Below are 16,738 nucleotides of genomic sequence, written 5' to 3'. Positions count from 1 at the left end.
AGAGAGAGTGAGAGAGAGATAGAGAGAGAGAGAGCTATAGAGAGAGAGAGAGAGGGGGGGGCAGGTTACTGTCCTAGACTGGCAGCAGGAACAGAGGAGCTCTTTATAGCAGAGTTCTAGTGATTTAAATCATATGGCATAGCCTGGAATCAGTGCATACGTCTGGAAGCACTTCAATACTGAAGGAACAAGAGTACTCTCTCTTTTCGCTGGCGTTTACCCCCATGCTTTTCTGTTCCAACTTTTTTCAAGTGTCTCTCTTACTGTATCTCCCCCACCGTCAAATGGTCCCAGTTTTTCTGGATTTCTTTTATCTCACTGTTCTTCTCACACCACTCTCCCCCCCGGCTTTCTGTTCCTCTCCATCATCCTTTTTTCGTACTTGTTCAGAGAACGTTCGGACATCCTTTTTTTGCATTAGAACTGCAGTCGAACTTTTCGGTGTCCCAGAGCAAACATGGTTCAGGATTTCGGAAGTGAATCTACTGTATTTTCCAGACAATAAGGTGCACCAAAAAATCCCAATTTAGCCAGAAATTCAAAAGTGTGCCTTGTCACCCGGTACTCCGAATATACAGTAGAATACAGCAGACAAGATGGGGAAATAAAGGGAGAATTGAACAATGAGTAGTGCTGGTACTATACCACTCAAGGTAAAATGACACATGACAAGGCATTAGACCTTATCTCATTGTCACTCACATTTGTATAGTGATAGGTTAAAGAGTTTCTCCGCGTCTTCACCAATAATTGGAGAATAGAGAAAGTGTTAAGTTTTTCAACAAAATACTATACAAGCCTCTTCTACATATCCGTACATATTAAACCGCAAGGTTATTGACGTACAGGTGAAGAAGTGGAGAGACTGTTTATCCTATGAGAATACACTATAAAAGACAGTGTTGTGGCACCTTGAGTAAAAATGGTGATAAAGGCATGAGCTCTAATGCCATTTTGTATGTCATTCGTACCACTGATGGCCTAGTGGTATTGTGCTGGCGCTCTCAATGCAAAACTTTATTTTGATAACCATTGCATACAATGTTTTAGACTAGCGGCACATATTGCATTCATTGAGTGTTTCTCAATTAGTGGTGCGGGCTTCCCCGTGGGGGTGAGAGGCGCTGTCAAGGGGGGCGGTGATGTGTCTGACCTCGGGAAACTTTTTTTTTTTTTAACTTTCCAAAGAATCAAGTGCAATTGTACCTCCACTACACAAGGGAGCGGTGGTGCTCTCATTGCCTGTGTTTTGTTAACATTTAACCTCAACACCATGCATATAGCACAGAATATAAGCATTGAGTAAGAAGTGTAGATACAAAGTTAGGCAAACCCTGAAGTGGCCCCAAGGAAAAATCTTTAATCCGGACGAGGAGACCGACTTCTTGGGGGGATTGGGATGTAGTGGGTTGGGGGTTGCGGGAGGATTTCTTCTTCTGAGGGGGGCGTGACAGAAAATGATTAAGAAGCACTGCATTAATATGTACCTGTACATATAGAAGCTCTTACTGTATTCTTGATTGCATGCTCCCAAAATTCTGTCTTTTGTATCAAAAATATATGTGGAAAGACTATTTTTGTGAGTGCTACATATAATTAGGAGCGCTTTATAATGCGAATAATATGGTTATTTGCAGTCCCAAAAAAACCCACTCACGTATCATGGTCATGCCAATCAAATGAATGTATTCTTGTGTTTTTTTGTGCTGAAATAACAAGTCTTTTTCTAATTTCTTCCACAGGAACTGAATGCTTATACCCCAACGGAGTTTGTTGTTCCCCTACTAAACAAGAGGCCTTATTCCTTATTCATCCGTTCTCCCACATCCTGAGAGCCTTTGGTTGGATGCAAAACTTGGACGGGATTTTCCAGGGTGACTGCTAAGCACGTTGTCATCCACCAGTGGTCCTGCTGGTGCGTCGTTGACATGGCTACCAACAGGGAACAGCAGGTGGGCCACATGACGGGCTTCCCACCTGCTGTCTACCCATTCGCCTTCAATTCCATGAGAAGCCACTCCCCCTTCGACCTACTGGCCAACAGTAGCCTCTTCGGAAGATTTGGTGCCGACCTGCCCAAAGAGATGGCTGCACTCTGTAAGTTTTTCTCTATGAGAAGCTGTTTAAAAGTAAATAACACTTGCTTTCACACATACAGTAACATCATACTATCGCAGCGCACAACCATACTCTCATAAAGACACTTTCATACCCACGCACAAACACTACTATACACTTTCATATATATACTAACATACTACTATACACACACACACACACACACACACACTACTGTACTCTCACAAATAATACCACACTCTCTTACACGCACTACACTGCTTTCCCATTCATACTTCTATTCTCCCGTACATACTTTGCTATACTCTTGCACACTACTGTTTCACATATGCAACTATACCAGCGCCTTTCAATTATTTTCTGTGACGCCATCCCTCGAAGGAAGAAATCCTCTCACACTCCCCTCAAACCAAACCCCCAGACTAAAAATAAGATGAGTATGCCTGAGCAGAATCCTTATTAAATTCTAAGAGAATAATAAAAGGAAAATGGCACAATTTACAACAAAGAATAGCTCTATTTACTGTAACAGAAAATATTTAAAGTGCATCTGAAATTTAAAAATAAAATAAAAATCCTTAAACTATAAACATTTTCTACTGACCATGTGAAACCATATGTTACTAAAAATGAAATTACATAAAATCAAATAATAATAATGCATTCAAACTTCTCACCAAATTTAACTCAAGAGCACAATAGGAAAAAAACTAAAAATAATGACTGATCTTTTATGTTTTTTGATCAAATATTTTATGAATGAATCAGCACGTTTTGCATGATGAGTTTTTAAAGCAGGACCAAGCAACTCTCTGCTCCTGCTTAATTCTATGATCGCTAGTTTACTGACGTAGGAGTCACAAAGTGGGATCATTATGAATATTTGCCACCAACTACATAGGTTTGAGGTTGGCTTTAGTGAGAATTAAATCATAACAAAAAAAAAAGTCTTACTTGAAAGAGTAGAAAGACACTGACAATATATTGGTCCTATTTTTCAGCACATCAAGAAAGAACGTGATTTTACTTTTTCTGCGCTGCTTTGATCAATTGATTTTTTTCAAAGTGATTAAATAATATTGACAGGGACAAAACAACGAGTGCTTGATAATTGTGGTAATGTCTTGAACTGACGGCTTAATTTATTTGGCTTCGTGCTGTCCGCAGCAAACAGTTTTACATAACAGGCAACAAGGCTTTTATCCGTCTCCACATCCGTGGTCGCAATGAACGGTTACGATACGCTATGTCAAATTTCCTGTCTCAAGGGGAGGCTTTTTTTCTCTTTACCCAGTCTCCCTTAACTTGTCTCCTTATCTGATTTAAATATTTTTTCATTGGGTCACTTGATGGTCTGCTCCACTTCGTGTCTACATTACTCAATGCTCATACTCTGTGCTATATGGTGGCAGATTGTAAACAAAACACTCTGCCAAGAGAGCACCACTGCTCCCCTGGTGTAGTGGAGGTGCAATTGCACGTGATTCTGGGAAAAAAGTTCCCCGATATCGAAGGAGCCTGTCACTCCCTTGACAGAGCCTTGTGCCCTACCACTTTTTGAGAACCACTGCACTATACTCTCGTACGCATAAAATTATATTCTCTCACACATACTGCTATACACTAAGCAACACACTTTAATACTCTATCACACATACTAGTATAATCTCATACATGGATAATGATAATGTGCAGTATTGAACAAGAAGTCAGTAAGGTCTAACAGGAAGAAACTTCAAACACCCATTTAGTGATTGGATTACACACAGATCAGTGTGCATCGCCATGGTTACCAAAAGTTCACAGTTAACCTAACAGCTAAGGTTGTTGGAGTACCACTTTTTGTGGTGTGTCCTGGGCAAGTACAGCCTGGTGGCGCCCATCCCTCTCCAGGCAGGTTTTTTATGGGTTGGGGTTTGCTCCCCAACAGGAATCAGATAGTACTGGTTTCCATGGATACCAATAGCAGGAAAAGCCTTCTGATCGGACTCAGATACTGCAACTTCATCATGGTTTTTCGGTGTAACGCAGTATCTATGGGAGAGTATAGTAGTGTTTGTGCATGGGTTTGTCTGTATGGTTGTGCACGTGTGAGAGAATAATGTTAAATTTGAGAACAATATTTTTTTTAATTCTCTTAACAGCCTCTCTTACTTCTTATTAGTAGATGCGCTCGGTTATCTTTAATTCTGGTCCTCATTTCATAAAACATTTGACATTAATTCGGCCGGCTCATTTTGAACCATTTAGCAAAGTGGACAATATGGTTACTTAAATTATATTTCATTACATGTCATTTTAAAGACATGGAAATATTGACTGTGAACATGCAATATAGGACCAGCAGCGTATGATAATAAAAAAAAACACACACAGCGAAACCATTAGCAAAATCCCACTTTCATCAATGCAATAATAAAACAGCGAAAGTTCTGCATTTTTTTGTGTGAAAGCGGGGTGTATAAGACAGGCAGGCCATTGCTATTAGAGACATAATAATATTATTCCAGTGTTAAAGGATGAGTGCTCCAAGCACCAACAAATATTCAAGAATATGCAAAAAAAATTGTAAGGGTAGATGCTCTTATTAGGTGTTTACTCCTGGCTGCAGTATCAAACATTCACAAAGGAGGCACTGTTGTCTTCTGAAGTACCAGGATGGAATATCAATGATGAAGACGTATAGAACACTCAGCACAATGTGAAGATTGTTGGCAGTTATGAGTGATTTTATGTTGTGGAAAAGAGCAAATTGCATGCCACAGTTATTTTACACAGTCATGGATAGTTGTTTGATGGTAATAACTTAAATGTTTGAGGTGTCTTTAAAATGTTGAAAGTTAAATATTTTCTCTATTAAGTCTGAGTCAACAATGACCAACTGAGTTAATATACCCCTTATCCTTTGTTTTACACTCCATCTATCTGCTTATATTTTACTTTTATCAGTGTGGTTCAGCATGGAACACATTAGGTTCGAGAGATGCGGCTGTGGGGAGTGCTGAAGAGTAACGTCATGCTCGAGTTTTTTGCTTGTATCTGTAAGTGAAGCATGAAAATGGTGAAAGTGCTCAGAGGACTTCTTCAAGTAGACCCCAAATGCCAACCTTAACCCCAACAATGATAAAGAAAGGAAGTGCATGTTAAATGAGCTGACTATGTCTGCAATCATAACTTTAAGCCAGGAGATGGCAGCAGACAGTAACAGAAGTTCCAAATTCCGTACAGCTCCCTTAACCGATTTTCCAAAAACATCTGAGACACTTGAAACCTTTACTGGATTTGTTGAAGAGAAGGAGTGTCAAGTTTTTTGCAGAGTGGAGGGGCAACAATGACTATTGTGGGTGGCAATAGGTGACTACCACCCACCAAGGCAAACCCATCCATCCCATGTGTGTAAACCCCACCACCCCTATCTCTTTAACCAAAGCATGCCCGAGCTTCTCTCCAGCCTTTCAGATGTCAGTCACTACCTCTCCCTTGCCCCCTCCCCACTTTTTAGACATTGCCCACCTAATCCTAAAGGTATTTTCACAGAACGTGAGTGAGAGAGCACCTGGGGCTGATGTCCCAGTGTGGTGGAATCCAAGAACACGCCCCGCTAGGAAAACACACACACACACACACACACATTAGCAGAAACCCACTCTCTCTCCTCCCCTCCATCCGGACTCACACAACATTTGTTTCATCCCAAACCAACCCCCGTTGGTGTAAAATGAAATTCCAGTGGAAAAAAAAACAAGTATTAAAGTACTTTAGTACCTTTTTATACAAGCACCTCTAAACACAAAAATTTTGGTAAACTGGTTTTCCAAGTTTTTCCCTATACAAAATAAAATGAGCACTGTGACTGCTTACTGCCAAGATCACTACATCCAGTTTGCGCATGCAAACAACCACAGAGAAAAACAATAACATTATAAATATTTTTGGAGTATGTACGTTTTTTAAAGTTACAATAAATTTGAATTTAAGTGTACAGTAAGTGCTTACGTATCATCAACAGTTTCTGGATCTCAAACCTATCATTGTCCGCCAATTGATCCCCTTATTTAAGATTGCAAACCTTTCTTATTAAGTAATAATAAACCTTACAAACACAACCAGGCAAATATTTACTAACAGCAAGACAGACTATGTTGAATACCCCGACAGTATTAGCAATCTATGAGGATGTTGTCTGCTTCCAGATTAGAGCTAAAATGGGCAAGACGAGATCTGTATTTTCTATAACTAATAAATGAAATGAATAGACAAAATAAATAAATAATATGCTTTATAAAGATAAATAAAGTTAAGTTTAACCTACTTCAAAAGTTAGGCGACCCTCTCCTCCATGGTAGAAAGTGTCCAGAAAAAAGCAATCCAACCATTTTCTCAACTGCATCAAGTTTTCTTTTTCCACTTTCATTTCTAAAGAAATCGCTCGCTTCTACTTTACACTTTACACCAACCATATTGAATGGATGCACGAGATATTAAACAATAAAAATGTCAAAGTTCCCAGCACGCTGGAAATACAGTATAGTATGTTTACAGACGAACTAGGAAGAGGAAGCCCGACTTCTTCTTCAGCGTGGATGCTGGATAAGCTCTCACAGTGCGACACGCTGGTAGTGGCAGAAAGAAGCACTACAGTACTCTTCTGTACTCAGAAAAAGGTGCACAAGACAAAATCCAACTTACAGTAATGTCTAAGTATTTTTCGATATCCCAAAAAAATGTTCGTATCTTCCGTTTTTCATAACTTTCGTGTATATATATTTTCTAATTACATTTCGAAAGTTAGACGTTGACATGACTTCAATTTGCGTAGCGACGCTTAACTTACATCAACATTTGGATATGTCACGATTTGTGTATGGGACTAAGAGATCGCTCACGCATGCAAAAGTCCCATCAAAAATGCTTCTAAAACCAAATGCAGAAACACATCAGCACTATGTGGCAATCATGTTAACCACTCAAGCAATATCATTATCGTTGTTAAGCGAGATGTGTTGCGACACAAGAGAAGCTATTATTACTGTTCAAAGACTTCCCAACAAGGGAGGGTTGTGAAATAAACAGTATGCTATTCTGTATTTTTTCTTGTAAATTTAAGTTTCTTGTGGGATGAAAACGTTCCTTTGATTTTTACAAAAGGAGTATCAAGGCCTGACTGAAAAAACCCCCCAGAAACAAGTCTATGATAATAAATGACATCCCGAATTACTAACAGAATGTGCTCATCACAGACAATTATGTTTGAGATTCATGTAAATGTATGATTAGATAGAAAAGAGTCACACTAGAGGCTTTTCCCCCCAATTTTTTGAAGCTAAATTATTCAGAAAGAAAGAAAAAGAAAACTTTACATGTTGTTGAAAGAGAAGACAAATATCTATCTGGACAGGATAATAAACTAGTTATTGGCCCAGATTGGCGATGCTAGTTTAAGGTGTAAAAAAAGACAAAGCTACTTTTCAAAATACAAGATGACGCTAGTTTTCTGCACAGAAGAAAACCCTGCTAGTATCCAACTTACAACAAGAATTAACTATTAGGTGTTGTTATTTTACGGCATATAAAACAAAAAAGCTAGACATTGGCAAAGAAGAACATGCAAATTTCCTGTGTGGAAGGAAAGTGAGGCCTGTTATCAGGATAGAAGAAATGCAAAACAAAACGTGTCTCTCTCTCAAAAGCCAATCTTTGATATCATTTATGAAAAGAATTGTGTAAATCAGTATGATAATACACACTAGGATTATTATCTCTTCAGCTGTAGCCAATCTACTGTTTTGACCAAAGTACTACATCGTGTTACCATATAGCCTCTGGATTCAATGCTTCATCAATGTTTATGCTCAAAACAAAAGGCCTTGTTTTTGACGGTAGCGAAGTTTCTTTTTCCTCTGTTTCCATTTGTTCTCTAAAAGTTGCATTAACCAGCCTGCTTATGATTGTATGGAGCCTCTGAGGGCCAAAATGAGAAAGCAGAAAATATACTGCAGATATTTGTACATGTAGCTAATAGCAATGTGTTGTAACTGGGCTTCACGGCTCTGTGCATAATTGCAAGAGTGACACCCTTTATTGTTGAGCACTGTGCCGACAGGTCGGATCACCTCCCTCAAGTTCACTCTTCGGCCTTAGCAAAGCTATGGAAACTACTGTATTTTCCGGACTATAAGGCGCAACAAAAAATCCCAAACAGGCCAAAGATTTGAACCTGCGCCTCATAAACTGGTGCGCCTCATACGCGGACGACATTGAAAATGCGTTGCCATGTTTGTGCAATTATTAATTACAGATGCTCCCCGACTTACGAACATTCGACTGAGGGATTCCGGCAGATACGATAATTTTTTTCGGAATGTTGAAAAATATCCGGACATTGCTGTAAGTTAGATTTTGTATTGTGTGCACCTTTTTCCGAGTAGAGGACGGTATTGTAGTGATTCTTTCCGCGGCATGGCGGTCAACCAGCATCCACACCGAAGAAGAAATCCGGCTTCTACTTCCTGGTTCCTGTGTAATCGTAACAATGTGTACTGTATTGTTATCTTGCTAAGAACTCTGACGTTTTTATTGTTTAGTATCTCGTGCTTCCCGTTCCCTTTGAATCAAAAGTGGAATAAGAAAGCTAGATGCGGTTGATAAAACTGTCGGAACGCTTTTTTTTGGACACTTTACCACGGACTTCTTGAAGCGCATCTACCAAAAGTGAGTAAAACCTCACCTTATTTATCTTCATAGAGCTTATTATTTTATTAAAAGTATTGTTTTTAGTACAAAACAATACAGGTTACTTATACAAGCCTTAAACCATAAACATACAAAATATAGCGCTGTAGCAACTTACGAACAAATTCAGCTTACGAACGATCGTCCGGAATCTAACTCATTCCTAGGTCGGGCAGCGTCTGTCGAATAATGTCAGCACTGACCACAAGTGCACAGCATAGACTGGATAGTAATAGTAACAGCACTAATTCCTAAATATCAAGCCGCAAGGAACATGGGTGTTTGTTCACAATTGAATAACTTTGAATGGATAAAAATCGAACCCAAATCGAGGTACGGAGTGCGCTGGTTCCCATCTACTGGATGGGGATGTGGACGACACATGAAAAGGCATTAGGTCTTAACTCATTATCACGTTTTTTTCAGTCACGGTAGCAAATACCTGTATGTTAGAGTCGAGAGAATGTTATACTTTTTCTCAGTTCAAACTAAGCATTGTAAGTGACTAACATTTTCATTAGGTGAGGCCATGTGTTTATCTAAAAAATTTCAGGAGAACTGAAATACTTTCCACAAAATTGTTCTTTTCATTCAGTTCAGAACAACTGAATTACTTACCACAATGTCCTACATTACTTCCCACAATGCCATTATCTTTACTTAGTCGAGAACAACCGAGTTACTTCCGACAATGCCCTTGTCATCATTCAGTTTACAAATTTGCTGAAAAGGGGACCGGTTTAATGTCTGCCAAAATTCTCGCGGCCTAGCCCAATAAAGAATCTGAAAATAGTGTTATGATAAAAAAGGCCCAATGCATTTTTGTGTATGGTCTGCATCCCTGGGGTTCAAGTGGATGGGATCTGGCACATTCCATTCCCTGATCTTCATTCGATCCCCGTTGCTTTCAAACTTATGTAATTGTATGCAATTGTGATCAGTGATATATTCTGACAGATCCATATGGCATTTTTTTTTTTTACAATCTAGCTCTTACAGTAGTTTTAATTCTATTAATCGTATAGCGTGGAAAATAAGTTAAATTATTTTAGCAAAAGGCGGAAGAGATTGCGAAAGAGTGGGATGTCGTGGCTGGCCTGCGTATTCACATGGAGCAAGTGACGTCGCCATCCTTCAGAAATGAATCCAGACAACAAACTGTGTGTCACTGTCGCCACTGGAGCGTGACTCTTTGAAAGTGCTTAGTAACCGGGAAAGGAGTTTATTCATCCATTAGAGGAATCTTTTCCCAGTGCGCTGTAGCGGAGGCCGGTATCAGTTGATCCGTGTCATTACAGGAGTCCTTCAAACAAACAGTTGGAAGCCCATTAAGGCCACTTACGATGAGATAACATCGCCACTGAGCCAGCGAAACACCTCTTTAAGCTTTCACCAATCGGAGCCGGAGCACTCGCCTCCAAGTCAGCCATGGGGGTGTTTTACAAAAACACATCGGTCATTTCCTTCAGGCCCAAGATTGGAGATCTCCAAATCACTGACCAGAGCCTTATGTCAAGTTGTAGGTCCCTCAAAAAAGGAGGAAAGACTCATATGTGAGAACTGATAGGATTAAATTAACTCATTCAATGCCATAACGTATGGATAAGTTTTCCTCGTCTTATTTTGGGAGAAAAAAAAAAAACTATTATAAAAGGTAAGGCAATGCTCATTTATCAGTAAGTATCAATTTTCTGGGAATTACTTCAGTATGATAAATTACCATTAGATGGCAGGAGTAGCTTTGATCAGATTTTCACACAATAAAAAAGCCCCCACTTCTTAGTGTTGCTTATTTTTTCCGCTGAATGAGTGTGTGTAGGTGGGCCCATATGGCAAGTAGGGGTAGTAAAGCAGTGTGGGGATAGTTGGGAGATATTTGACAAATTATAATATGCAGTTAACTGCTTAACAGATCTTAATCCTTTAAAAAAAGATGACAAAGTCTCATAGTCATCGTCTGGCCAGTGAGGGATGATGTTTCGTGCACGTCTAAAGGAACACCATCACCATGGTGACCAAGAGTTCGTGCATCATTCATGCATCAGTTCGGTGTTTTTGCAATAAAGTGTTATTTTGCAAGCATGTGTTCAAAAAGCATTGTTTAGATAATGGTGGTATCAACGATGCAAAAAAAAAAGCATCAAAGTGAAAGTTCTACTTGAAATTTATCCTTTTACAAAAAGCTGTTTTTTGGAGAAGGCTTCATGGAAACAAGTATTTTCAAGAAACTTAGCAATGTTCAATTGGTATTTACCAAACAATGGTATAGTGTAGGAAGATGAGGGTTCAAACTTTTTTCTGACATTACCCATGCCCATATAGCTATAGAACAAAATTTTCGCTAGGTGTTACGTTCATAGAATGGAATGAACATCATGTTGCAACTTGTGGGTAGGAACTGTTAGCGTCCGCTCACATGTGCCCCTTGTGGAGGCAAGAGTAATAACTGCTCTTGGTTCACGTTTTAATGTGTAGCGCGTATGGATCAGAAAAAAAAAATCCCACCTACACAAATATACATTAACATATCTGCCAGGCATGAATGTACGCTTAAATAACATACTTGCGCCTACACGATTTTCAGTCAGAAGGTCTCCAGCAATGGGAAGTGACATAATTCAAAACACTCTTTCCATTACTCTGAAAGAAATATCCAGAATTCTTGTTGGCATATGGAGCCCATGGCGATATATAAATATAATGTTTGTAAGGAATGTGGTTTGAGAAAAAAAAACCGAATATGCGCAAAATGAAAATCAAAGACAGCAGGACAGGAAGTGAAATATTTGAGTGAAGCCTCCTTTGATGGGGTGGGGGTCAGCACAGCACATTGTAGCGCTTTATTTATTTGAGTAAAGACTGAAGTACTGGGTTTCAGCCTCACTTTTCATTTTCGTGGTAACAAATTCTTGCACTGAAATGAGTAAGGATACACTTTAAAAGAAACATTTCGCTCAACTTCACTTCTTCTCACAATGAGTGTGAATAGTGTAGAGCAGATGTCGGCAACCTATGGCTCGCGTGCCAGCAGTGTAAGCGTACGGCAATGTAATAATGATTTTTTTAAATGCGCATTTTTACCTGAAATTTAGACATTTTCATTGCGCACTTTCATTGTTTAGCGGCTTTACGGTGAGGGTATGTCTGCTCGGTGTCTCGCAAAGGAGGAGGGATCTCTTTTAACCCTCCCAAAGAAACACCAGCGTGCGATAAGTCACCAACACCGGAGACGAATCAATGTAAGGTATGATATCCACAATCACAACTAATTGTACACAAATAGCCTTTATTTGATGTACTATAATAGCCATATGTAATGTATTTTTATTGTGAATGAAACCCTGGTTCCTCTGAATCCCGCGGTGTAAACAAATCAGTTTTTTTTTTCATTTAACATTGGACTTCCCTGCCTATACTGTTTGCAAACTAAGATGCAATTTAAACTTATGTTTTTTTGGCTTTGGGATCCAACTACAGAGTTGTGTTACTGAATAGGTGTTCGACGAATCTGGTTTGTTTTATTACTACTATTATTATTAATAATAATAGTAATATGATGAGAAACGTTCTGAAACTCTTCAAAATCCCCATGCTGACATATTTATGTCACAGAAGGTTACCCTAGAAGTCACAAGTCTATATCTCAAACAGGGTCCATATTAGCAGGGGAGTCAGACGTTGGCAGGTAAAATGCCCCCCTACTAACTCCTGAATAAAAAGTCCTGAAACAAGATTCTATTGATGAATGGTATGGTAGCTGTCCATATCACTTCTTTTTTGATTGTAGTTCATTGTTGCTGAAGAATGGTTCAAGTCATGGATGTCTACAGGCCTTTCCACATGTTGCTCACATTCATTTTTTTAGTTTGTTGATGAAAAAGAATAGCGGAAGATAAAATTGGTCGGTTATACGATTTCAATGTATATCTATGTTGTATATTTGGACTGGTGTAAAAACAGCTATTGGATATAAACAAAATATTGTGTGAGTCATTAATCTTGGTGTGGCACACTGATTTACAAGGAAATTTGAAAGTGGCACTCCACACCGAAAAGGTTGCTGACCCCAGGTGTAGAGCTTGATTTAGGAGTCCTAAAGTGGAAAGATTGGTTTTCAAGAAAATAACAATTATGGATGCCCTGCGATTGGCTGGCAACCAGTTCAGGGTGTCCCCTGCCCACTGCCCGATGATTGCTGGGATGGGCTCCAGCACCCCCTCGACCCTACTGAGGATAAGCGGTGCAGCTATTGAGATGAGATGAGAACAATTACGGAGCGAATAGTCTGTCCCTGAGTGCCCTGCGACTGGCTGGCAACCAGTTCAGGGTGTCCCCTGCCCACTGCCTGGAGATAGCTGGGATGGGCTCCAGCACCCCCGCGACCCTACTGAGGATAAGCGGCGCAGCGAATGGATGGATGGAACAATTACGGATAGGCGATCGATCCAAATATCGATATCATTTATACGACTCAAGTACAGATCGGATCAATACCATTGTCCTGGAATCCATAGTTCAATCCTCCACTAATTTATTCAATGCATTGCTTCTCCATCTAAGTAACGCAGCCCTTCTCTTTCTCACCAGTTTATGCGCTTCAAGAAGTCCGTGGTAAAGTGTCCAAAAAACAGTATTTTTCTTCCTGTGAATTATTTGTTCTTAGGAAGATAAACAATAATTCAAATGAGCCAAAGTATTTATATTTAAGCTTGTTTTTCTTTTGGAAAAAAAGGTGAACTTAAATGGGGGCTGGCAGGGATATATTTTAAAATAATTGTGAAAAAGATCCTGAGATTAAAAAAATATATCAAAGAAGCGTATTAACAGCCAGAACAAGAAAATTTAATTCAGAAAGATAATTATTCATTATTATTATTCAACTGATTTTGCTGTATTTCTCTAACTGGATTATTTGAGGTATACATGGCATTATAGCTTAAGTTAGTGCTCGAAGCCTCTAATGCTAATGCCATTGTGTTAGGGCTTCAATATACTAAGAGCTTTGGCATTTTCTTTAGTTCTTATTGGGGCAAGTTTGCGTTGAATTGCGGCAATATTTATTCCATTCAAATTCTACAACTAGCAAATGATTACCAGATGATCCTCTGATTATTTTTTCCTGTAACTCAGTGTATTTGATACGAGACCATTCATCATAGCATCATTGGTCCTTTTTTAAAATATGTGTATGTGCCTGTGTGTATGTGTGTGTGTATGTATGCTCTTCAGTATAACTCTTCATAATACTCCAGCCATTCCTGCGCTTTGACTCCTAGCTTACTCAAGCAGACAGGAAACCCATAGAGGTGAATAGTAGAAGTAGCAATGTGATACCTAACTTTATCCTGACCAACTCAGCATTCTTAAACAGAAAGTGCAGAAAAATTGGGGCGCTGAGGTGGTGGGTCTGACAAGCATGTGGTCTTCCCCTGATTTTCCGGATCATTTTCCTTCACCAGATGTAGTTTTACCGAGGCCATTGCTTATCTTACGAATGAAACAAAAAGAGGAATGAGAACGAAATTAGCCACAAATATCAGTTTCTGTCATTTTATTAAGTTAAGTCAAGTCATGTTTATTTGTGTAAAACCTAATCACAAGAACTCTCAAAGGGCTGCACAGACCACATATAATTGCAAACTACAGGCTATTATTACACCATCCCCTGATCTAAAACCTAAGTGAGGGCAAGGAAAAACTCAAAAACCCCAACACGAGCAAAATGAAGAAACCTTGAGAAGGGACCTCACCTGAGGTAATCCCCTATCCAGGGTGACCAGGCTGCAACAGATGTTGCAATAACAAACAATACACAGATGTTGTCAACATAAAATATAGGTAATTCATAAACTATGGGATACAAGTGGGTTTCAAGCCTAGATTTAAACAGTTCCACTGAAGTTGCTGATCGAAAATCAGAGAGCTGAGCATTCCACAGCACCAGGGCCCGAATGGAGAACGCTCTCAAGCCTGCGGCTCTCTTTATGGCTCTTGGGATCACTAGTAGACCAGCATTTTCGGAGGAAAGGCTCCGGACCGGAACATAGGGGGAAAATTAAATCTGAAAGATATGAGGGAGCAAGTCCATGCATGATTTTGTATAATACCAACAGAACCTTAAAATCACATCTTAAGCCAACATGGGGCCAATGCAGGTTATCTAAAATTGTTTTTTTTTAAATCCTTGCTGCAACATTTTGTACCTGCTGCAGGGAGACCGGAGAGTAGTACATTACAGTAATCGAGACGGGAGGTAACGCATGAATTATAAACCCCGCATCAGCCTAGGACAACATAGGTCAAATTTGAGCAATATTACGAAGATGGAAAAAAGCTGTTCTAGTTATATTCTTGACGTGTGTTTGGAAGAACAGATTGGGGTGAAATGGGACACCTACATTTTTGACTGAGTCACTCTGGGTGATATTACATTTGTCAATATTCGGGACAGTTTTTGAGAACTAGTCACGGCATTTAGGTCTATCGGCCTTTTTAGGGTTGAGGCACTAGTGACATCAATTTTTTTTATCTCAATGAGACAGGCCTCCAAGTATCCACAGTTTAGTGGGGCAGATTCCTCCATCGGAAGATGTAGTTGATTGTCATCTGTGTAGCAATGAAAACTGATATTCCATCCATCCTTCCATTATCTGCACTACTTATCCTCAGTAGGGTCGCGGGGGTTCTGGAGACCATCCAGTGGGCGGGGAACACCCGGTACTAGTTGACAGCCAGTCGCAGGGCACACAGAGATAAACAACTCACTCGCACATTCACCCCTATGGACAATTTAGACCGGCCAATTAACCTGACATGCATGATTTTGGGAATGTGGGAGGAAACCGGAGTGCCCGGAGGAAACCCAAAAGGGGAGAACATGCAAACTCCACACAGGAAGGTTGCGGTTGCTGGACCTGAACCCTGAACCTCAGCACCATGGGGCTGTGCGCTTACAACCCACCTGCTGTGCCGCCAAAACTGATATCACACTTGCGAATAATATCACATGTAAATGTTGAAAAGAAGGAGGCCAAGTACTGAACCCTGCGGAACACAGGTAACACTAAAGGGCTCACATGTCATTTCACCATATTTAACACAATGGGGCATAATTATTGTCCGGTATCATGGTAGGCGCCAGTGTGGTGGAAGAGCTGAACATGCAAAAATCCCTCATCAAAATCAAAAAGATTGCAGGGCCCTACAGGGCAGCATGCCCTCCCATCCCCCTACCCAACCAACTCCTGAGGCTCCGGTAGCACTTGGGCATGCCAATCCCAACCCGGGCAGTAGTGCCGGCTGGTGAACCAGCCCGGGGGCTTGGAGAATCCCCAACTGCAGCAACATCCATCTTAGCGATGCGGCACAGAGCCAATTGATCCCATCGACTCCTCACCAGTCTCAGATTTTCTGAGAAATAACGATCAAAGTCCAATAGACGGTAGCTGGTTTGTCACTGGGAAAACAAGATGTCCATCTTGCAGATGTACTTAAAAAGAATCAAAGGAACGGAGATCCAGCAGTGAAGGTCTTTTCTAGCTGCATTCTTGTGTTTATCTGAAATTTTGCAGGTAAAAAAATTGAGCGTATTTTTAGTCTCTATGGGTGTTTTAGGGTTAAGTTCTGACTTTTGTAAGTCACAAAGGGACGATAGCAAGGGGAAAAAGTAAATGTATTGTATTTTCCTAAGGAATTATACCACCAAAAGCTGATTTTTCACTCTATTTACCTTAAAAGTAACTGTGACCTTCAATCCCCAACTGTCTGAAAGTCATGACTTTCTGCTAAATGTGTCACAGTCATTTAAATGTTATGAGGGCCAAAACCTCATCAGAAATAAAAGCGCCATCTGCCTCCTGTCATCGTTGCTCTGGCGGCCATGATCTACGCAGCGAATTAGCCATGCTAGCCCCGGACCATTTGTGTG

The 16,738-nt window shown here is 40.0% G+C and overlaps 1 protein-coding gene across 1 annotated transcript in view; it reads left to right on the top strand.

Moving 5' to 3' along the window:
* Positions 1-16,738, top strand: part of rarga (retinoic acid receptor gamma a) — an 84,046-nt gene that overhangs the window by 33,388 nt on the left and 33,920 nt on the right. Inside the window, exon 3 of the mRNA XM_088331242.1 lies at positions 1,743-2,097. Coding sequence (XP_088187368.1) covers positions 1,929-2,097 — 169 coding nt within the window. The 5' untranslated portion in view covers positions 1,743-1,928. The remainder of the gene's footprint in view (positions 1-1,742; positions 2,098-16,738) is intronic.

This window comes from Urocampus carinirostris, chromosome 3 (genome assembly GCF_059441175.1).
Source record: "Urocampus carinirostris isolate Australia breed hairy pipefish chromosome 3, RoL_Ucar_1.0, whole genome shotgun sequence".
Taxonomy (NCBI): Eukaryota; Metazoa; Chordata; class Actinopteri; order Syngnathiformes; family Syngnathidae; genus Urocampus; species Urocampus carinirostris.
This window is presented reverse-complemented; position numbering and strand designations above follow the sequence as displayed.